This window comes from Triturus cristatus, chromosome 8 (assembly GCF_964204655.1).
Source record: "Triturus cristatus chromosome 8, aTriCri1.1, whole genome shotgun sequence".
Lineage (NCBI taxonomy): Eukaryota > Metazoa > Chordata > Amphibia > Caudata > Salamandridae > Triturus > Triturus cristatus.
In genome coordinates this window covers 1,182,132,694-1,182,156,658 of record NC_140591.1, presented here as the reverse complement: position 1 = coordinate 1,182,156,658, position 23,965 = coordinate 1,182,132,694, and the positions used below count along the sequence as shown (strand labels likewise).

Here is a 23,965-nt window from a genome sequence, read left to right as displayed (position 1 = left end):
AAGAGCTACTTGCTGCAGGCTTTATGGACAAAGTACCTGATTTGTAAATATTTCAGTCTCTCTTTTACCACGCCGATCATGGAACACATGAACTTCCAACTCCGCACAGACACCAATACCACCATCAAAGGCACCCTCGCATAAAGACCGCCAGGACCACTAACCGGCCTCAGCGACACCATCGCTGAATTAATTACCCCGCTTGCGGTCAAATCCGAACACTATATCTTCCTGGGAGACCTCAACTTCCACCTGTAAGACTCCACCGACACCAACTCCACCAACCTCCTGGATAGATTGGACATCATCAGCCTCAAGCTGGTGGTCACCGACCCCACACACAAAGCAGGACACACTGGACCTCATTTTCACGTCCAGCAACAGAGTCAGATACAGCTACACCTCGGAACTCACCTGGCCAGACCACTCACTCATACACGTCACCATCGCGGAACCTCTCCGCACTGCCCCCAGTCACCTCAAAGATCCCTACCATAGCTGGTCAAAGGTCACTCAGCCACAGTAGACCGATGCCCTCAGAACCGCATAGCCCAACATCACCATCAACCTGAACCAGACACTAGAGAACTTCAATGCCTAGATTACCAGCGCCGCAAACCGAGTTGCTCCTACCAAACCAGTCACACTGAACAGACCTACCAAACCAGCCAGCTGATACATGCCGGAACGTAGCACGTTGAAGCGCAGTTGCAAACAAGTGGGAAGAAGATGGCACACCAACAGGAACCACACCAACCGAGCCTCCTACAAAACAGCCCTCAACATATTCCACCGCCAACTTAAAACCGCAAAAAAGGAGGCCCTGACTCACCGGATCAAGACCAGTGCCAACCGAACCAAGGAACTCATCATCGTCTGAGAGTTCACCTGCCCGGCAGCCACAGAAAATTCGATCCCCTCCTCACAAGTTCTCTGCAACGCCCTTGCCATCCACTTCCACAACAAGATAGCAACCATTTACAGAAACTTCGCTCCCCAAACCTCCGACCTTTTCAGCCACCAGGTCCCCACCATCCTCAACACCTCCATAACCACAGCCACCCTTCCTGAGGCATGGAAACACGCAGCGGTTAGACCCCACCTCAAAAAACCATTGGCAGACCCCAGCGAGCTCCAGAACTACAAGCCCATCTCCCTGCTCCCCAACAAAGTCCTGGTGAAGGCCATCCACTTCCAACTCACCGAACACCTGGAGAGAAACACCCTGCTGGACCCGTCCCAATCAGGTTTCAGAGCCAACCACAGCACTGAGACAGCCCTTATCGCCGCAATAGATGACATCCGCACCCTACTTGACGGAGGAGAATCAGCCGCTCTTATCATCCTGGACCTCTCCTCAGCTTTTGACACCGTCTCCCATCACACACTCATCGATCAACTGTGCCAGATTGGAATCACAGACGATGTGCTCAGATGGATGGGATCCTTTCTCATGGGACGCACCCTGAGAGTCCTCCTCCCTCCTTTCAGTTAGCAACCCATGCACACCATCTGCAGCATACCCAAAGGCTCATCCCTCAGTCCAACTCTCTTCAACATCTACAGGACACCACTTGCAGACATCGTCAGATCGAACAACATTAATATAATCTTTTAAGTCGACAGTAGACAACTCGTCCTCTCGCTCTCAACGGACCCAACTGTAGTGAATGAGCCACTTTTGTGGTCTGACACCCTATGATGACCCTCGACCACCACCATTTTAACTAATTTTAAGTGTGTTATGTTACCCTAGCCTTAATGTAGGATGGGTTTGCATATGCCTGCTTCTCTTCTGTCCTGTAATCTTGCTATCTTTTAGTAGAATAGTCTTTCCAAGAATAGAAGGTATGGGATGTTGAGGTGCAGTGTTGTGGTTGGTGGTGCACACATGTGCTCAATGTTGTATACTGAGGGATAAAGTCTATAGTGTTATTTGGGTTATGTGAATTATGTGTTGAACTATTGCCTTTGACATGGCTTCATGTCATTCTGATTTCTGACTTTACCTTGCTTTATGGCAGTGCTGACCATTGCCTTTTACATGGTGTCATGTCATCCTTGCTCTTCTGATTCCATCTTGCTTTGGGCCTTTGTGTGCATGGCTTAACTAACTCCATTTTCATGACTGAAGCTATTTTCTGTGCCTGCACGAAGCTGCAGAGGTGGGGAGGGCATGTTTTGCTCTTCTCCTGTTTTTCACACTTTACAGACTAGAGAGAACTGGTTCTTATCAGAGGAATGTACATGGTCTGTCTCGGAGCCATAGCAAAGGCCTGATCAACCGATGCAGTGGCCTTGGAGCAGGTTGGTACGGGCTCTCATGAGAACGAGGGGGCGAGGCTTGCTAGAAGCTTCGTTGTGTTTGAATTTGTATTTAAAAGGGGAGCCTACACTGGCCTGGTGGAAGTTCACACTGTGGAGCAGACGTGTTGTTACGGAAGAGTGGGAGCTGGTGTCACCTCTGAGCTTTCACCTGGTTCAAGCAATGGACTCCCCTTGAGCGAAGTGGGGTGAAATGATGAAGCAGTAGGTGAGGTGTCTCTGCTACTAACTGTCTCTTGATTCTTTACTGATTCTTTCATTTCCTTCTTATTTTCTGATTCTTATATCCATACATATATATTCCTACATATATATTTGCTTTGATTGTGTATTTCAATCGGTTATTTGATATGTGAGAGTCTGCCATGATCAATATATATTCGGCCTGCCCGTGATTGAAGTATTGTGTTAATAAATTCATATATATTCCATATGTTTGAATTCGTCTTTTCCTTGTAGCAGGAGGTGTGGACTCTTCTTGGCCAAGTATTCTGTTGTAGAAGGATGGGTGAATTCCCTTCTAGTAGGTAATTGTGTTATAGGAAGTTGTTCTACTCCTGGAAAGTGATGTGCAAAGTATATCTCGCTCTAGAGAGGTGTTGTGTGTGTTACCTTGGTCTAGAGGAGACTCATGTGATATTGTTTTCTTGCCTTGCCTTTGGGGGAGTGTTGAAAGTTTGCCCACCTTAGGAAGTGCTGTGCATATGTTATATTCCATAAGTTTGGAACTGATATTCTCTCCCAGGGAAAGTGACGGTACATACCTTGGTCCAGGGGAGATCTGAGACCTTTCATTACACCAACCTTGACGAAGACAAATTTCCACAACTGAAGCTCATACTCTCTCCCCCTCTCTATTCAACCTCTTCATGGAACCCCTCACCCTTATTCTTAAGCAAGCGGGAATCAATTTCCACCTCTACGCCGATGACACTCAACATTATTATAAGATTCAATCCCGTTCTGACGTTCTTCACCTCAATGACGCCTTGACTAAGATTCAGTCCTGGTTCTACTACAACCACCTCAAACTCAACCCTAAAAAACCTGTTGCTAACCGGTGTGTAGATCAATTATGCTATGTAATTCCATTCTCATGCAGAATTGTGTCTTTTTGTATGCAATATTAAAGCTCTTCGTAATCTGAAAAAAAACAAAAAAATGAAATCAATCTTTTCTCCCCTAAGAACAACTCGCTCCCCATTCAATCTTGGATTTCTGACCTTACAGTTCTCAACTGCTCTCTCACCTTATCCAACTTAGTTAAATCCCTCGGAATTAACATTGACCAGAACCGTACTCTTATCTCCCACATAAAAAATTCGGCCAAAAGCGCTCTCTTCACTCTCCATCACCTCAAGAAGATAAAACCCTTCATTCCTGCTGATGACTTTAAATTAGTCGTCCAATCACTGGTCCTGTCGAAAATTGACTATGGTAATGCCATTCTCTCTGGAACACCTAAAGTCCACTTAACCCCAATCAAATCTGTGCTTAACCTCGCTGCTAGGCTCATTACCAACTTCAAGCGGTTCGATCACATCTCCCCTGCCCTCAAAGCCCTCAATTGGCTTCCCATTGAAGGCAGATCTACTTACAAGACCGCTTGCATTACGCACAAAGCCCTGCATCTGAACACCCCACTGTACCTCTCAGATAAACTTCACAAAGGGGGCTGCTCTAGAGAGATGAGGAGCTCCAACACGCTTGTTCTTGTCCCTCCTCTGTTAAACAAGAAATCCACACAATCGCGCTCCTTCTCCGGAAATGCGCCTACCATCTGGAATTCCCTCCCTAAAGAACTTTGTTGCAACCCCTCCTACTTCAGCTTCAAAAAAGAACTCAAACTACACCTCACCAAATACGGGGGTCCTTAACCCCTTCATCGGGCACTTATCCCAACCCTGCATCCTACTGTTTAGGGTCCCCCCTACTGATCTCCTGACTCCCTTTCCTCCCCCTCCTTTCACACCTTCCTTTTTTCTACTACCTCTCTCCCACTAATGCCTCTCCTAGGCCCTGCTTAGACCTACTTGGTATTTCCTTACCCACCCCTATCCACAGCCTCCCCTCATTCTTACATCCTACCCCCTCTTCTCTATCCTTTCCTTTTCACGCTAGCTTAACTTCGCATGACTTGCTGTTGCCTATTGTGTAAAAATAGCGTTGTTTTTAATTAGTTTTGAATGCTACCTCATTGTTCTTTTGCTTTATTAAAATTTCGACTCATTAAACCATCTGATACCCTTGGGTGCAGCCAGCGCTATATAAAACCTTTTAAATAAATAAAATAAATAAACACGGCCAAAACTGAAGTTCTGTTCTTTGGCAGACACACCGCCCTTTGAAATGACTCCTGGTGGCTGGCAGAGCTGGGACTCACCCCCATGCCAAAAGTTCACGTCTTTAACCATGGCATCATCCTGGACAACAAACTCTCCATGAAACGTGAGGTCAACGCTGTTTCCCCAGCCTGCTTCCACACAATCCGCATGCTCCGCAAAGTCTTCAAGTGGCTCCCCATCAGCATTAGGAAAACAGTGCAACAGGCCCTGATCACCAGCCGCCTAGCCTATGGCAACACACTGTACGCCAGCACCACCACCAAACTCATGCAAAGACTCCAGACGATCCAGAACGCAGCGGCCAGACTGATCCTCAACCTGCTCAAGAGGACACACATCAACCAGCACCTGAATGACTTCCACTGGCTCCCCGTCCAGACGAGATGCCATTTCAAGTTTCTGACCCACGCCTACAAAGCACTCCATGACCAAGGTACGTGAACCACCACCTGCATTTCCAACGACGGACTAGGAATCTCCGCTCCACACAAATCGCCCTCGCACAGATGGCACGTATCCGATGTTGCCACTCCGGAGAATGATCCTTCCCCCACCTTGCCACCAAAGCCTGGAATGCCCTCCCCCTTCACCTCTGCCCTGCACCATCGCTGACACACTTCATAAAGGGACTCAAGACCTGGCTCTTCAGACTGATACCTGCAGCACCGCACCTGGATACTCTCTTCAGTGATAAGCTGTGCTGTACAAGTACTACTTGATTGATTGATTTTGGACAGGTCATAGTCTGGCTAAATTTGCACAACATATTTCAGGCCCTCATGGTCAAATAAGTCCCCAGTTGTCTTGCAGTCATCCAACCTCCAATTTTCACCTTGCCCATTTCTAAGGAGAACTTGGAGAACGGTGATGAAATAAATGAGAGCCATCTTTTTAACATCACACTGTATCACGCCAACAGGGTGGCTCTGGTTACTTTGTGGGATAAAGAAGAGGCCTCACGCTATATTCCTCCTTGGCAGCCATGGTATTTTTCTTATATATACCCCTATTATGGTCTGTGAATCATCAGTGCTTTTCACTTCGAGCTATACCTCATTCTACCATATACCAGAGTTGGGATGCTATGTAATACCTTGGGATGCTAAATAATCAGTGAGCTGGTCCAAGCCCACCCTTATCTGGAGAGTACCACATAAGTTCCTTTGCCAATCAAGGCCTTTTCTCAGCCCATACAAATTCTTCCATAAGACTTTGTACTTTTTTAACGGTGTCAGACGGAGGCTGCAAAGGTAAGGACTGTACCAAAAAGAGCTTCCGGCTGACGAACTCTTGTCCATGACTATAGTAAAGTCTCCAATATTAGGATATCTTTATCTGGGGATTGCGTGTCAGCAATTGCTCATCTGAGAAATTGTTCTTGACCCTTGTTGGGGGCCATAAGTAGAAGCCACAGTAAGTGTGTAATCATCCACTGATACTTAGGCTGCTAATTATCTCAGTTTTGCATTCTACACTACCCGTTTAATTTGTCTTTTAAAATTGTGTTTGCCAGCAATAGGACTACACCCTTTGCCACTGGAAATCTGATGAAAAAAGTTGTCTAGTGAACCATTTCAACAGTAAGCAGTGCCAGCTCTTCTTAATAAGGGGAGTTTCTTGCCGCAAACAAATGTCACTACTGGAATTGTGCAAAAGGGAGATGAATGCTAGTTTTTTAGCTGGTGCACCTAGAACTTACAGACTGGTGATTTTAATCTCAGCCCCTTCTCTACTCTTGCATGTCTTAAGTCTGGAGTCTGAGTGCAGCAAGGGGGTAAAGTTCCTCATTTATGTGAGTGTTGGAAATGTGGGGTATGAGTTGTTAGCTTAGAATGGAAGGAGTGGATGAGTAACATCCCTGTTTTCTTTTCATCACCCTCAAACTACAAAATGGAAGCAATAAACTATTAGCTCCATTCCCCGGCATTCGAGAAAAATAGGAAAAAGTTATACCTATTCCCTTCTCGCTTTTGTTAGGAAATAGCCCTCCTCACCTGTGGCACACTCCAACAACCCCACCCAGCCCTCCTACCCCTACCCTTGGTCAGGTCACCTCCACTTGGCATTGTTTAACACAAACCCCCTCCAGCCCATTAAAGAAAGCCCGGTGCAATTCACTCCTGTTTCCCATAGGCACATAGTCTTACTGATCTCTCGATCCCAAGTGATTCTCTGCATCTCAAAGTTGCCCAAGCACTGCTCTTCTTTCACTTTTCATCATTTCTAGAGAAGGCTTCAAGATTCTAATTCCCCTAAGGGCCGTCTTCCATCCCAGTCACACTGGTCTGTCACTGGTATGTTTCTGTGCCTACTTCTGGTCTAGTCTCTTATCTTGTTGATGAGCAGTGCCTAGTACATGTTGACTTCCTTCAGGGATTTCAGCTGCCATGGGCTTGCCTCCATTAAAAATTCAGAAATGGTGCCCTCTTCTAAACCTAATCTCTTTATTCCAAAGGAATTCTGTCACTACCTGTAATTTCTGGCTTTTATGGAGAGTTATGGCTAACAGATCTTGAAAATGGTAATTTGGTTGCCCTCAACTATCCGTGCGCATAAGGGTGGGCAGTGAGCTCTCCGACCGGTGGGTGCTGGGCAGAGGCACCCGTCAGGGTTGTCCCCTTTCGCCCCTGCTATTTGCTATAACAATTGAGCCTCTTACATTATTGTTGCAGGTCAAGATGGAGCCGTGGGGATCAGGGTGGGAGGCATGACCCATGTGGTTTCTTTGAATGTGGATGACGCCTTGTTTTATATTCATTCCCCCACTCTTACTCCAGTTGCTGGATTTCGTGCCTGCGAGTTAATGATCGGAAGTCACTCTCGTTTCCCCTGGCCGGGTTAATCGGTAGACCCTAGGAGCACTTGCTGTCTGTGTGTCCCCGTTGGGAGGGTTCAGATATTTGAGACGATTGCTCATGCAAAATGAGGTGCAACTTCAGATCCAGAATGTGGATAGGGTTCTGTCCGGGTTTGAGGGATCCATTCAATTTTGGAATCGGCTGCCATTATCCTTGATCAGAAGGGCGGCCATAGAGAAAATGGTTTTTCTCCCAAGGTGTTTATACCTTGTCCAGAATTCCATTTTTCCGTTTTGCGATTTGTTCTTTTCCAAGATTGAAAGTCTGTTGGGTTCCCATCTCTGGGCAGGGAGACACAGTAGGGTTGCACTTGCGACCCTCCGGTGTGATATGGAGGAGGGTGGTCTAGCCGTCCCAGATCTGTGCTGTTCTTACTATGCTGCTCATCTGCAGCATGCGACCCACTGGTTTACAGATGCTGATAATTGGGAAAGGTGACTAGTGGCCACAGAATGGGGAGGTGAATCCTTACCTCAATTCTTGATGAGGGAGGGCAAGATCGATCATTCGATCCCTTAACTGATTTGACAGCTGAAATCTGGGAATGGGCGGTACAGAAGATAATTTGTAAGGCCTCCTTCAGTAGGGAGCTAAGGCTGTGGGACTTGGCACCCTTTAGAAATATAGATGAAGACATGTCCATGGAGCAATAGCAAAGGGGTGGATGCCAGTGTGCGGCGGATATATACCCTGGAGAAACGTTTACCACATTTCCAGAGGTCCAGGACACATTTGAGGTCAGGCCTGCTCACTTCCTGCAATATGCCAAATTGGAAAGTGTTGCTCAGGGGGTTTGGTCGTATTTCCCAGCTACTCTGAGGCCTTCCAGGGTGCTTTGTGGTCTTCTCCAGTAGGGGGAGGGTAGACACCTGATCACTCTCTTCTACAAAGCCCTAAGGGGTCACATGACAGACAAACTGTGTACAGCTCGTGGGGCGTGGGACTGGGACCTGGGCTTACCCATTTCAGATTTAGACTGGGAGAAAGCAGTGGCATTGGTGCGCGCAGTGTTGTGCAATAACAGATTTAAATTGTTGCATTTTCACTACTTAGACCATACTTATGTCACTCCCTATAAATTAAATTAAATGGATCCTGGTAGGAGATCAAAATGTACTAGGTGTGAGTATTGTGCCCAGGTTCAGGGGTATTGGGGACAGGTCCTACCGTTTATATTGAAAGACAATGGCCTTCTGATCCCTAAAACATAGCTTGCTTGTCTGCTGGTAGTGGTAACCAGATCAACGGGTCGAAAAATCCCTTATAAATTGGCTTAATTGGCATTATTTTTGGCAAAGCGACTCAAGTGGCTATTGGGTGGTTGGGGTTGAGGGCCGTGGCTCTGAAACTCTGGTTGAAGGACCTAATGGAGTCTGGGGCTGCGTAAGAGCAACACTTGAAAATGTCACGTACAGATGAGGGAGCAACTGATGAAATCATGCTATAGGCCCAGCTACTTACTAGGTTTCAGGAGGGTGATGCCTCTGGAACCGACAGCGGCTCTGATCCACTAGAGTAAACGTTGGTTGACCATTGTTTGTAGCGTTTATTCCGGTAGACCGGCTATTCCAATGTTGAATCCATTATTATGTATTCTGTCTCTTGTCTCAGGCTCATTGACATACCCTTTTGTACATTCTTTGATGTAAAGATGTATGCGGACCAGATCGTTTGCACTGTATGTTTTATGCAAAACCAATAAAAAATACAGTTTTAAAAAGAAAAAAGAAAATGTTGTGGCCGTCAAAAGAGTTCAGTCCTGTTGACCTAGCTGGTAACATAATGTATTCTTTCTGGTTGAAGTAATCTACAAAAGTCAGTATATATGGGGCATGTTTTCTTTCTTTGAGCTTGATCCTACCAAGTCGGTGCAGTCCAGCAGGATTTCTTTCTGCTTGGGGCTTGTGAGAATGGGTACCAGCAGTCTTTTGACTTAGGTCTTTATATTGTTTCCTTCCTCTCCAGATGGCAGGCCTCTGATTCATATGTTGTGCCTCCTCAAATGATTTCCCAAGTCTTTGACGTGTGCCTGGAGCATGATACTTTAGTTTTTTAACAAGAGAACTTCCTGCTTGAGCATCTCAGCTTCCTCGTCTCTTGCATTTCCCCCTTATTCTAGCATCGGCGCCCAGTGTCTTGCCCCCATTACATCTTGCTTAATCTCCTGCAGATCATTTGTGATTTACTCTCTCAATTTTGATGTACCTTCATCTAGGCCTAGGAATAGTTTCTCCAAGAACTGTATGCCACAGAGAGTTCAGCGTTAAGGCCTTTCCATAGGAAGATGTGAAGTTGGTTTGCCTGACATGCCTGGTTACCATTACCCAGGTCTAGTCAGCAAAACTTAAATTTCTTGCTTTTGGTGGGGCCATACTATGTATGTGCCTTTTGACCATGGAGATGTACAAACTGCTGGTCGGAGCACAGCCGGATGGGCTCAAGAGCTCACTGGGCAACCCAATGCTGCACCACTCCTGGTCTGGGGTGCTGGACTGCATTAGCTCTTGCCTCTTCACCGTATACCTGGTCCCTAGCTGTCACTTAGGCGTCCTTTGTTCCTAAGAGATAATGTCGTCCTCCTCTGCAGCAACACAAAGTAGACAGATATGCATTTGGACTGGTGGAAGACTCCTCTCCCTATCCCATCCTGAGATGACGGATGTATGAATGCTGGAGTGAGGAGGCGACCTTGGAGATGTAGAGATCAGGGGACTCTATTCACTAGTGGAGACCCGCCTCCATGTCACCTTGTTGGAGTTGCGGGCCATTCGCTGGGTTTTGAAGGCCTTCTTGTCGACCATCAGGAGAGGGCTGGCTCAGGTTCTCACTGACAACACCATTGCTAGGTGGTACTGCATCAAACAGGGCAGCTGGGTTCTTGCGTCCTGTGACAGGAGGCTTTGCACCTCTAATATAGCGAAGTCATCAGGGCATTTCCCTTATTATGAACCACCTGGCGGAATCTTTAAACGCCAAGGTGGACAATCTCAGTCAGCAACACCTAGTGGATCCCGACTGGCAATTCCACTCAGAAGTGGCACAGGACGTCTTCCAGCAATGGGGATAACCCTGGTCCATCTCTTAGTCATGCTGAAAACGCACAATGCCAACACTTTTGCACTTTGGGATTCCCTAGGAGACTCTCTGGGACTCATTCTGCCTCAAGTGGAGCTCGAAACTCTTATATGCCTTCACTCCTCTACCTCTCCTGCCCTGAAATCTGAAGAAGATCAGGAGAGACCCAAGTCTCATCCTAGTGGCTCCGAATTGGGCCAGGAGAGTGTGGTGGCCAAAATGTCTTGGCATGAGCATCTGTCTTCCTATCAGGCTGCTGATTCCGGAGGATCTTCTCTCGCAGCAGTAGGGCAAGGTCTTGCACCCATGCCTATGCAATCTACACTGCCATTGTATGGAGATTGAGGAATGACAGTTGGCTGCTTTTTTTACCTCCCTCCTGAAGTCGTGGAAATCATTCTAGCAGCCAGGGGTCCATATACAAAATCTGTTGATATTAAGTTTGTTACTTGGTGTAGTTGCCGCCATACAGGCCCATTGCAAGCAAAATGGTCAGATGATGTACTTTTTTGTACTGTCTTTAACAGAGAAAGAAATGCCTTGGGCACTGTTAAAGATTATTTGTTAGCTCTTTCTGCGTTTTTTGCGTTTTCTGTCCAACCGTCCTTGTATAAAATCACCAGTCATGATGTATTTTCTTAAATAATTAGTTCATATGTTCCCACCCAAATCTTCTGTGATGCTGCAGTGGGACCCTAATTTGAGTCTTGCGTTCCTTATGTTCACCTCATTTAAGCAGATGCACAGTAGTCCTCTTAAAACGTTCTCATTGCGATCACTTCAGCACGTCACAGAAGTGTACTGGAAGCCCTGTGTGTTCAGTTACCATACACCACCTTTTTCACAGACAAACTGATGTTGAGGCCCAAAGACTCATTTGGGCTGAAGGTTGTGATACCTTTTCATATTGGACAATCCATCCCTCTTCCAGCATTCTTTGCTCCATCCCACCCCTCAAAAGAGGAGGCTAGACCCCATTGTTAGGACCCTAAAAGAGCCTTGAGTTTTTACATCAATTTTACCAAGGACGATTAGGTTGACATTCAGCTCTCAGTGGGGTTCTCTTTGGCAAAGTGTAGATAAAGAGCCATATCGAGGTGGGAAAATTGCATACAACAGTGACATCCCGATGTATAGTCTTCTGTATGAGAATCTGCTATACACTGGCCAAGAAGCAGCCCATGGAAGGACTGAAGGCTCATTCCAGTAGAGTCCAGGCTGCAATCATTGCATTGGCACGCGGAGTACCTGTTCTGGACATTTGTCAGGTTGCAACGTGGATGTCAGTACACACATTCATGAAGCACTAATGCCTTGATAGCTTTGGCCAGCGGGATGAGCCCTTTGCCCGTTCTGTTCTGAAGGACTTTTTGGTTTGAGCCACCACCCCAGGACGTACTGCTTTGATATCTATCATAAGAACAAGTTACTTACCATCGGTAACATACTTTCTGGTGGTTACTTTGTCTAACCGAAGATTCCTCACCCACCTCCCCTTTCTGTGGAGTGGTACCTTTTTGTTTCTATAAAAAAGTCCCATTCTAGAGATCAGCCCACTGTCACATCTATAATCGTGCAGCTAAAGCAAAAATAGAGACTGATGTCAGTGCACAGTGTGGTGCTTATATGTATGCCGCTCTGATGTCACTTCTGGGGTATGGACAAAATTGACACTGTGCTGCACAGCACAACCTGCTGTTGTGCAGGATCCATGGAAAAATCTCTAGATCCAGTCTAGTGCCTGGGGGTATTCAGGCGGTGAGGAATCTGCGGTTAGATTGAATGTCCACCAGAAAGTGGATTACCAAAGGTAAGTAATTTCTTCATCCCCCATAACTGTTTCTATGAAAGTATGAGTGTGTCAGCTCATGCCATTGGAAAATTGAGCTTTTGTCCAAAAATCACTCCTTTTGTGGAGACTAAAACTTTAAAGTACTGTTGAGTTTTTTCATTAAGGGATGCTTTTGTTTCCTAAAGGTAAGAACCATTCTAAATTTTCATTGATAAAAAAAAAACCAAAAAGGATGCCAGGATTAGGAGCAGTTGTTAGAACTTTGCCATAGCAATTAAATGGGCTTGTTATTAATTTGAGATTTCTTGGACTTTTGTTGCCTCATTTAAGAATGTCTACTCTGCCGACATATTCAATAGAAAACTTGTTTGAAGGCATCAACGGCTGAGTTTATCTCGTCATTTGCTGTCAGGGTGATCAGTCTGCCAATTCTACAGAATTTTAGTGTGAAATGATTTATAACAGATTTTCACAGCACATAGTAGACATACAGCCCTTTTTTGTCCCTGTCCCCCAGTCCCAACTCCCGCCCCCCCCTCAAAGAACCTTCAAAGGAGTATAATATGTGAACTGGTCTCAAGTCACCAAACTTTGACCAAAATGTGTATTCCTGCCTATTGATAGTACCAGCATAGCATGATGTATGGATGTCCTGGAGCAAAGTGGATTTAACTGAAGTGCTTTATTTTGTTTTTCAGATTGACTATCAGTTTTGAAAATGTTGAGCTTGCTAAGAAGAAACTACTCGTTCATACGCTAGATGGCTTGACAATGAGTTACAGGGTAATTTAATATCACAAATACTGGTCCTGATGCTTGAAAGTAGATTCATAAGCAAAATAATGATTTGTTTTTCCTCTTCTTTTCCTTTCCCATCTCTGAAGGTTCCTTGGCCAGTAGATATTGTGATCAGCTCAGAATGTCAGAAGATTTACAATCAAGTGTTCCTTCTTTTGCTACTGATAAAGTTGGCCAAGCACAGCCTGGACGAGTTACAGTTTGGTGGTAAGGCAATTATTGATTGGGAAATGAGCAGTCTTAACAAATCAAAGCTGTTTCCTGTGAACTTCAGTGTAGGCAGTCAGGATTCCTACAGTGGAGCCAAATAAATTGCTTGTTTATGACAGTCAGTTAGCTCCATCTAGCCCCAGAGCCTGTTGCATTCTGTGTAGGCAGGCTTGATAACACTGCTATCACAAGTAAGGTTTTTATGTGCATTTGTCCAGTAACAGCTGGTGTGTTGATGGAATGGCGGGGAGGGTGGGAACGGACGGACGAGAAAAATACAAAATAAATTTAAAAAACACAGAGTGCACTGCGGCCAGTCCTGAAGCTGCTTTCATGCTGCTGAAGGCAGCATCAGGATTGGCCTGAGCGCCGATGATTTGCACTCCCAGTTAGACTGGTAGCCTGTAGCCTGTGCCTGCTCTCTCCAACCCGGCAACTCAGCTTTGGTTGGAGAGAGCTTCAGTGTGCATGACGGTTTGGCCAGCCTGAGACGGCCGGCTAAACCGTCATGCGCACTGAGTAGCAGTGCGAACACTCCTCCACCAGCCTGTCATCACCCTGGACCCGCCCCCAAGGCTCGACTCCGAGAGAAAAAATAAAACGATAATAAACAAAAGTTTATTATTGTTTTCTTTTCCGTTTTTTGTTTTTTTGCTGCTGGTAGGTGGGGCAACCCTCCACTGCCATTGCAAAGGAGCCGCTGTTGCGTATGTCTTTGTCTCTCTTAGTTCTGCCACCACACACAGTGCCACTGTGTGTCGCACAATATTGATGGTGAAGAACCAACATTACACGATGAGCACGTGGTGAGATGAGAGCCATTGCACAGAGATGGTTTCCAGCTCGTGCATGGAGGGCTCTGCACAGTACAAATTCATTATGGACTTTGCAGCCTCTCTGTGACGTTTTCTGGAGCCTTACTTGTGTGCATTTGGGCGTTGTAGGAGTGACTACCCAAGCGCAAGGAACGGTGCCCTCCAAACCCTCTCCTTTAGTGAACCTCCATGATGCTGCTGTGAATATTTGAGAGTGCTCCAACTCCACCCCCCTTCCAGTCCTCTCCCCGTCACACAGTGGACAATTTTTCAAAGTTGGCAAAGTTACTCCTTGTATCTTCAGGGTGTGTGCGAGTTAAAGATATGTGTCTAGACAGGGGTTATGTCTGCAATGGGGTTTGTGTGTCTTTGTATGGTGTATGGGACTCTCATGAAGTGTTGCTGGCTTGTCCGCCCCAAACAGCAATTATAATAAGCTAAAATTATCTGCTCTGTGAAACCGGTTGTGCTGCATTTGTTACTTCACCAGAACCTTTCCCATGCATATGAAGGGACATAGTCAAAACTCCACTCACAGACTCTTATACACCACCCTCTTGCCTTTCTAGTCTCAACAGAGAGAATCAGCAAACGTTTCTGGGTGAATGGCCCTCTTTCTGACTAGCCACAGTACAGAGTTAGAAGAATTAACCTAAGATATTGAACTCTGGAAGCAGAGGCTTTGCACGTTTTGAAGGCATTGGGAGATTTGTTACTAAGGAATGCCGCGAGACAGCTTTGCATCCAAATGTGCATCTGGTTTAACTTTCTACCAAGACCTAGAAACATTAGGATCCAATCCTCATTCTAATTCCTGAACAGTAGTCCTAGTCAAAGGCAATGACACATTAATCTGCTGCGGTCTGTGGACCTGTGTGCAGCGGAGTAGCCATTTTAGGTGGCCCCGGCAGTTCATAAAATGTTTTTACAGGAATATGATTTCAGTTTCTGTAATGAGCTTTTATCATTTAATCCATCAATCAAGGAGCTAGAGATTGTTTACCTGCAACATTGATTAAAGCCTTAGACCTTGAGAGCTTGTCTAGGGCAATAGGCAGTGTGAGGAAAGGAAACTTGCTTTTTGTCTGCAAATGTTCCCTAAACTCTGAGTCTGTAATAAGAACCATTTCTGAAGGGTGAGGGGAGCATTTAGGAGCAGATTACTTTTAACATTTGTTTTTTTCTTTTCTATTGCAGATCTTTTAAGTGAGGCTGAAAGCGCATCGCGTCGATTTTCACCTTTATTTGAACTATCGGCGGAAACCCGTGTTTTAATAAGGAAAGAACCCGTAAAACAACAAATACACCGCATGTTCCTCCTGAGGACGAAGCTCATGCATTTTGTTAATAGTTTGCACAACTACATGATGACAAGGGTTTGTCTTTTCATAATATTTCCTGAGTGTTCTTCTTAATGTAGTACTGGTGTAAAGGGTCTCTACTGACATGCGTGTTTAGCTGGTTTAGTGGCAAGATGGCTGAAGACTTGGGACCACTGCCTGCATCTTTAAACAAGTAGTGACAAAACTAGTAGGTCTAGCCTTGGCAAACTGCAAGCATATGCCATAGAAATAACAAAGCAAGCCACCTCCTAAATGTAGTGACCATAATCTTAAAATAACAACTTTAAATTTAAACGTAAATTAGCCATTACTTTGATTTTAATAGAACAGTGCAGGTGATTCGTAAATGTAAATGTAAATGTGCAGGAATTTATATAGCGCAAATCACCAAGCGGTCTCTAAGCGCTTGCTTAGGGAACCCGTCCTGGTATTCCCCTGTGAGATAACCCAGCAGGGCATCCGCAAGGTGAAAGCCAGGCATCCCGCCGCGAGGGGCCCATGTGGAGATTAAGCAAGCTATTGCCCAGAGTCGCAGAGTGTGAACCCATGAATTGAGTATGCACTGGAGCGAGAATTATCGAGTCCATGGACATTTATGGGCTCAAGACCCAGCCGAGCCGGGAATTGAACCCTGGTCCCGGGCTGACCTCTGCTTCCAGGTCTACCTCCTCTAACCAGTGAGCCACACTTCTCCACGAGAAGAAGTGCACTTAGAACAGATAAAGAAACCATTTTTAGTTTTAATGGCCATCACGGTAAAATTTGTTTCTTATTGACTCAAGGAAAAGATACTATTGGTTTTGAATTACTGTAACCTGAATACCAATGTTAAACACACAAGGATGACTAAAAAATGCTAAACAATAGAAAGTAAAAAAAGCATTAGCAAATTAAAGTTTTGGCTCACCAAACCTGGCACTGAATCCTTTTTTGTGGATGTGGACATGTTAGCCACACCAAGGGCTGACCCACATTCCCTCTGTGCATACATTTCTGTGCATTTTTAACTTGATTTTTTTAAATCAGGAGGCTGGTTAGACAGCTGAAGTGGTCTCCAGGCTGGGCATAAAAATATCCATCTTTATTTTGAGCATTTTTTAACCAGAGATATAGTTTTTGTTTGAAAACAGTGGCTGAAGTCCCTCTCTTTTCTAGTGTCTTTGGTTGAACAAGGATCTTTCTGGCTTTTAAATCAACATGTAAATGTGACAACTGTTGCTAGGTCTACAATTAGAGTACAGTATTTTTCATATAACATTTTCTGAAGTATTTTCTTCAGTGCATCAAGAAAAAATATTTCTGTTAGACTTCTAGAAGTAAGACATTTTGTCAGGCCTTAGAACAGCTAGTGGTACAGAGTACGTTCCAGGGTGGTCATTGTTTTTATCTATGCATTTATTTATGTGCAACTGTCATGCTATATCTTTGTGATCTGTTGCACTGGACCCAGCAAGGCAAGATTCCTTCTTGTATGTTTGACTTTCCAGAAGTAGCTTTGTCTAGCAGTCCAGGCTTACTTACGAAGTTAGTAAGGGTTTGTAATTGATACAGTGTGTCAGGCCAGTTTTCCAGTGTCTATGGAACTCTGAGCCATCTCTTGCAATCCTTTTTAGGTCTAGCACACCAGAAAGCACAGCTATCTGGTTACAAAGACAAATTATGGGCATACGAAGAACATACAGGGAATTGGAGTCCGCCCGTTGCTTACCATCAGTTGGCTTTCATGTCATTTGCCCACTTCTTATTCATGCCCCAACTTGTCAGCCTTGCGTTTCTTGTTACCATCTTTTTTTGTTATGCTGACTTTTATGCTTCCTCTTTTTGATTTTTCAAGCACAACTTTGTTTTCTTTTGTGTTTTCCAGCTGTCTTCCTCGTGTACTTCTCCCCCCTGCACTCGGAGTTCCTGTCACCCATACATGTGCTTTCTCCCCCCTGCATGTTGAGCTCTCCCTCATGTACTTCCCCAGTTGCTTTCTCGTTTGTGTGCTTCTCTGCCTTTTCCACATTGCTCTCTTGACGTTGCTTCACCTAACCATCTCCATGTTTCTTCCCCTCACCCACCCCCTTCTCTTTCACTTGTTGCTTCTCCTCCTCACTCTCCCTCCATGTTTCCTCTGTCCTCCCCATGCATTGTTGTTCCCCCACCTATGCTCTGTTTTGCTCGCGCCACCTGTAATGTTATTTTTTTTTTTAATGTAGCACAAAAGTGTGTTTTTGGTAAAATAATATAGCATGTGCTCAAAATGATGTGACCACCACATCATAGCACATTTTTTTTTTTAACTTTGTTAACCTCAAGCATGCTGCACTGTGCAGCCTGGCTAAAAACCACTGTCAACGCCAATAGATCCCAAAGGCGAAACCTTTTTTGTTTTACCAATGCTTTTTAAAAAGTATTGCCTTTTGCCACTTGACCCAGTACCAAATACTATTTTGTGCGCCCTGAAGTCCCATGATGCGTTTAGTTATAAAATAATTATTTCCATTGGAAGATAAATATTTGAATAGACTTCAATTTAAAAAATGATTTACTTTAGGAATATTGGACAAATCGCTGGTTAAATTTACCTTTTCATAAACTGTTATACTGAATCTAAAGTAAATGTGCTTTAAAGTTGAATGAATATTTTTCTCACTCATGGAATGCATCTGGCTCGGCAGCTATCTAACAAAGTGAACAAATTAAATTGAATCTAGGATTGAGGCAGGCTGGAAATCCTATGGCAAGTAATTGCTCCATTTATGTTCCGTGAAGAAGTGCGTCCATTTAGCAAACAAAAACACCATTGATCGTTGTTTCAATATGTTTTTTTAATCTTTCCCTTTGCCTTTTTTTCTTATGCATAATTGTTGATGGCTTTGCAGATTTTTACAATAGATCATTAACTGTATGGTGTTTTAGCAAGTTTCAGTATATATATTCAAATAAAATATGTCTGTTATTATTTGGCTGTCCCTTCCTGCACTGACTAACTTACCGCCAGGTTGTCATGGTTGCCATTGATCCGTTCTGACTCGAATTGGCTTGTCCTGGCCCAAAACAAAGCAGGTCCACGTAGGATACCTACTTAGATCGTGTTGAGATGGGAGGATGTAATTTGTGCTTTTTCATTATTTTTCTTCCAAAGGTCATTCTTTATTTTTCTAGTTATTCCTCTCTAAACTACATCTATTTTGAGACAACAGTGAAAGCAGCGATAAGTCCCTTCTCTGCTGATAAATGTGTACTGCTGTCTCTGGTCATTTCAGAGAGAATGATAGATTTGGCATAATGAGGCACTCAATTTAGAGGTGTTCTGCCAAAGGAGACTGGATGAACAGGAGTTCATTTTTTTTGCTTCTTTCGTACTCTTCACGCCACCAGGCTCAATTATGTTGCACAGTTTACATTGGCACCATCAAAGCTTACTGCAAGTGTACATCCACATCTATGCACACTTAATTCTCAGTTAATTTCAGGCACTTGACAAATGACTTAAATAAACAACCTTTCCTTTGCGCGAGATAGCAAACTCTTGTCCCAGGAACACTGGGCCTGTTCCACATCTTGTCCTAAGGTACTAAGATTATCCTTTCTATCACTGGTGGCCAAAACATGTCCTTTAGGTTTAATAGATGTGTGTTTCATGGTCTTGACAATTTCTGTCAACCTCTATGTAGTGGAAGCCTTTTTTTTTTTTTAAGCAATTTAGTATAAATATGGGCAAAAGGACATAGAAGCGTGTTAACATGTAGTTTCCTACCAAACAGTGATAAGTATGTGTGCAATGATTTTGTAAATTATACATTTTTGTTTTTTAAGAAAGTGATGGTGCTGTTGATGGTCCTTAATGAATATGCTTTTGTCTTGCAGATTCTTCACAGTACAGGTCTTGAGTTTCAACACCAAGTAGAAGAAGCCAAGGATCTAGACCAGCTGATTAGAATTCATTATAGGTACCTATCTACCATCCATGACCGCTGTCTACTGAGAGAAAAGGTAGGTCCCGTTGATTGGCACTAGCACTAAATGTGCACCTGTACTTGAAAAGACCTACAAATGCAGTTCCGTATTGGTTATGGTTTTCCCCTCAAGAGAGACAGACGCTCCATGTGTGATTTGAGGAATGAAAAACATAATCTGGATATTTGGGTATTTCACGCACGTTCCCCTCCAAGGTGGCCTCTTGGCACTATTGACAGATAATGGGTGTTTATTGCTACCCAACTCAGTGGCACTCTTCTCAATCTCAGAATGATGAAAGGATGTGTGGACCCACCGGGATCAGAACTGGTGTCCATTGTGTCATATGCACACACCTCCCAAGTAAATGCATTAGTCCATTGAATCTTCAGACCCGGCTCAGTTTGCCCATGTAGACACACATTATATGAGAGCAGGACACTCCTTTAGTGGCGCACCGCTACTGTATTGTACAAAAGCCTTTACACTTTTAATGTACGCCAGATGGCAAGAAACTACTTTGTTGGTTGGCCTTAAAACTCTGCATTCATATCACTGTATTAAGCAAAGGAGCCCAGGTTAATATTTCCAGTTCAAGATTGGGGTATACTTAATTTGTTGTTCCAACAGTCACATTGGCCAGAAAGGGTGTAGAGGAAAATCAAGAACTTTAAGTAGGACAGAATGGAAGGATAATGTCAAAGAACTATACTTCACTGAGTATGGATGCTGCTTTCTTAATTTCCATTTTCTTCCTGCCTTGAGATAGTGGGATAATAAATGCCACTTCATTGTTCGGTTGTAAAATAACCTTCCCATTGAAAGTGCTGTTGTGAATAATTTGTAATGACTATGGATATTTTGACTAAATGTGAGAATAATATTACACATACATTTTGTTAAAAAAATTCTAAAATATTTTCTAGCAATGATTTTTCTCTAGCTTTATGCAGTTAAGCTATTGTCTACACCCACCATTACCAGAAACGCTGTGACTACTGTGGTCCCCTCCAGCCTTGCCTTTGCAGAATGGCTCCATTTTTAATATTTTCCTGGGTGCAAGTCTGGCCAGAGGAGGTAACTAAATGTAACTTAGTGGCACCAACTTATGTGATAGTATCTATAAACTCATACATCTTCTCCATTCTTAGCTTATGTGGACCCCTTGACAAGCTGTGGTGCCTACTAAGCAATAGTTTTCCCCATGATGTCTGCTGGAATACTGAAGCATTGAATATATCCACCTACGTGCAGCCCCCAGAGCACTTTTACAGAGAGGCATTTCTCTTACAAAAGTATATATTTTTAAATATGCACACACCTGGAGGCATCATCAGCTAAATGTACCTCTCTTTATTTTACAAACCATCCAATCAGAATTAGGAAACTAACCTTAAAACAGGGCTGATTTATGTGAGGGGATGGGGTCAAACAGACTGAAAACTGGTACTGTGTACTGTCATTTTGACAAAAAAAATATCTAGGAAAACTACAGCAACATCATGTTTATGGCAAACTGAAAGATTGCAGAAGGTACAGTGCCTCAGAGGGTGGATCAGGGACACAGCCATTGTTTATTCGAAGGAAGGCATGGTCTCCATATACATGCTGCCCCTTCTTATATCCCCATAGGAAGGAGAATTTCAAAATGGTACCATAAAGAGATAATCACCAATTCTTCCATTCTTCATGTGCATTAAGGTAATCGGTGCCAGATAAGGGCTCACTTCCAGTATTTCCGGTGTCACAGCATTCTATGTCAACATTCCTTTTGGTTTCGAGGCATACACTATGGGTAGAGTACTCGATTGACACGTACAACACTTTTGACATTGAAATTCTCAACTTTGAATCAGAAGATTTTGAGGTCCTCAATCTTCTACAAGTAGGATAACGTCCATTCAAAAAAGTCAGATTTTTAGGCTAAAATGCACTCCACCACATAGGTCAGTACTGCATACACACCAGAGGAAGTTGCCTGTTTGTGAAAGGCAACCACCAGGGAAGAGATCTTCTAGGTGCGAAAGAGACAGATTGTAAATAAGCAAGTGGCATCATGTTAGAAATGTGGGTCTCTAGTTGGTAGGTTTTCTACCCTGTCCAAGTAGGGACACTTCTTCCTAGCCATGACAAGGGAGTTACACTTCTAAAATAATCCCTGCTCACCCCCATCTTGGCACGAGCAGTCAGGCTTATCTCAGAGGCAATGTGTAAAGCATTTGCACACAACACTCAGCAATACAGTGAAAACAGTACAAAATGACACCACCCCAGTTTTAGAAAACAAAACTATATTTATCTGTGTAAAACAAGATCAGAATGGAAAAAATCTAACAAGATACGAATAATGCAAAAATACACTTTAAATACAGTTCCTTGAAGTCGATAGCTCCGTCCGGGGCTATCACAGCATTGTGAACAAACAAATCCAACGATTCAGGCCGGACACAGCGTCAGGGACCCGCTACGGTGTTGGGCAGACCAGCAAAAAAGTACCTTTAGAAATGCAGGCCGTCGGGGAACTTGCGATGAGCTCAGTAGAGCCGGCGTCCATTCCGGAGGTCAGTGCAGGAGACGTTGGGCCCTCGAAGTCACACGTGTTGCAGGTCAAATTCCGTGAGGTTGAAGTCTGGAACCCCGGCATCTGCAGGCGTCAAGGCTGCAGTGGGAAGTGTAGCAGTGCCCTCAGGTTGTGGTGCAGGCAGCGGCTCGGTGACGGTTAGCCAGCTACATCGGTGGGACCAGGGCTGTGGTGCGAAGTGGGGCGGTGCTCATCGCATTGCTGGCAGATCACGGTGCAAGCAGCTATGGCGTCGTTGCTGGAGCGCTGTCCTCTGCAGACGATTTGAAGTCAATGGCATTGGTGGGCCAAGCCTGTGGTGTGGGATGGGGCTGTGCGTTGTGTAACTGAAGAGCAGTGCCCGCAAACCAAGGTGCAGGCAGGGGCATCGATGTCTGCTTGCAGCGTTGTCGTCTGTGACTCCAGGACGGCGGTGTGAAGTGAGGCAGTGCGGAGTGCGGTGCCAGCAGTGGTTCGGTGACTGCGTCGTTGGTAAGACCAGGGTTGCGGTGCGAAGTGCTGCGGTACCTTCTGCAGTGCCTTCACATGACGGAGCTGGCAGCGGCATCGTTGACGGCATCCGTATGCTTTTTCAACCTCTGTGGCAACTGAAACGCACAGTTCCAGATGCAGGTACCCAGAGGAAGGCAAAGTCTTTGCTGTTCCTGAGACTTCTTGAACAGCGGGCAATCTGTACCTCAAGCCCTTAGAGAAAAAGAAGTTGTAGAAAATTCAGTCCAGTCCTTTCATTGCCTAAGAAGCAGCCACTGCAGGCCAACACAGCAAGTGGCAATCTCTCCTTTGAGCTTCTCCAGCTTTTCTTCTTGGCAGATTCCTTAATCCCAAAGAGTTCCAAAGTTCTTGGGTAAGGGCCCCAATATGTATACCACATTTTTTAAGTTAGTGCAAAAAAGTTTCTCTGGCACACATAAACCAGTTCTGCCTGGCTCAGGCCAGGTTCGCTACAGGAGGGAGGGAGACAACTTTGTGAGGGGCAGTCACAGTCATTAAAGTACAGGCGACAACTCCTCCCATTGCTCTAAATGCAGCCAGGTCTATTCAGCCTGGCTATGAGTCATCCAGGAAAGGCAGGACACACCTCAACCTCCCCCTTGTGTCTGTCTAGTGTGAATGGACATCCCCAGCTCCTGTCACTCCTAACCCGGATGGTGAATACACTAATGGCAGAGGCACACAGGATGGTTAAGCAAGAAAATGCCCACTTTTTAAAAGTGCCATTTTCAAACACACAGTATAAAAATCATCTTCACAAAAAGATGTATTTTTACATTTTATGTTCAGGAAGCCTAAACTCCATTTCTGTATCTGGTCCCAATGGAAAGTTACACTTGTAAGATGTTACAAGGCGGCTCCCTTTATAACCCACGGGACATATAGCCTTTCAATAGTGAAAAACGAAATGCACAGTATTTCACTATTAGGACATATAAAACACACCGTCGCATGTCCTACCTTTCACATACACTGCACCCTGCTTACAGGGCTACCTTGGGCTGACCAGAGGGGTGGCTTACATGTAAGAAAAGGGAAGGTTAGGACATGGCAATTGGGTGCACTTGCCAAGTCGACATGGCAGTTAGAAACTGCTCGCAGACACTTCAGTGGCACAACCAGGGCTGCAGGCCCACTAGTAGCATTTGATTTACAGGCCCGTGGCACTCCCAGTGCACTGTACTAGGGACTTACTAGTAAATCAAATACGCCAATCATGGAGTACTACTCATAAATTTTTATACAGTTGGAGCACTTGCACTTTAACACTGAATACCAGTGAGAAAGTGTGTAGAGACCCTAAACCAGCAAAAACGAAGTCCAACATTCCGTCAAAAACCGGAGGTCATAAAGCAGAAAGACAGGGGAACCACGCCAAAAGATGCC

At 44.6% G+C, this 23,965-nt stretch overlaps 1 protein-coding gene across 1 annotated transcript in view; it reads left to right on the top strand.

Moving 5' to 3' along the window:
- The window catches only part of TUBGCP5 (tubulin gamma complex component 5), a 394,755-nt gene that overhangs the window by 295,728 nt on the left and 75,062 nt on the right, over positions 1-23,965 (top strand). Inside the window, exons 17-20 of the mRNA XM_085622861.1 lie at positions 13,094-13,178; positions 13,280-13,400; positions 15,416-15,594; positions 19,417-19,542. Coding sequence (XP_085478987.1) covers positions 13,094-13,178; positions 13,280-13,400; positions 15,416-15,594; positions 19,417-19,542 — 511 coding nt within the window. The remainder of the gene's footprint in view (positions 1-13,093; positions 13,179-13,279; positions 13,401-15,415; positions 15,595-19,416; positions 19,543-23,965) is intronic.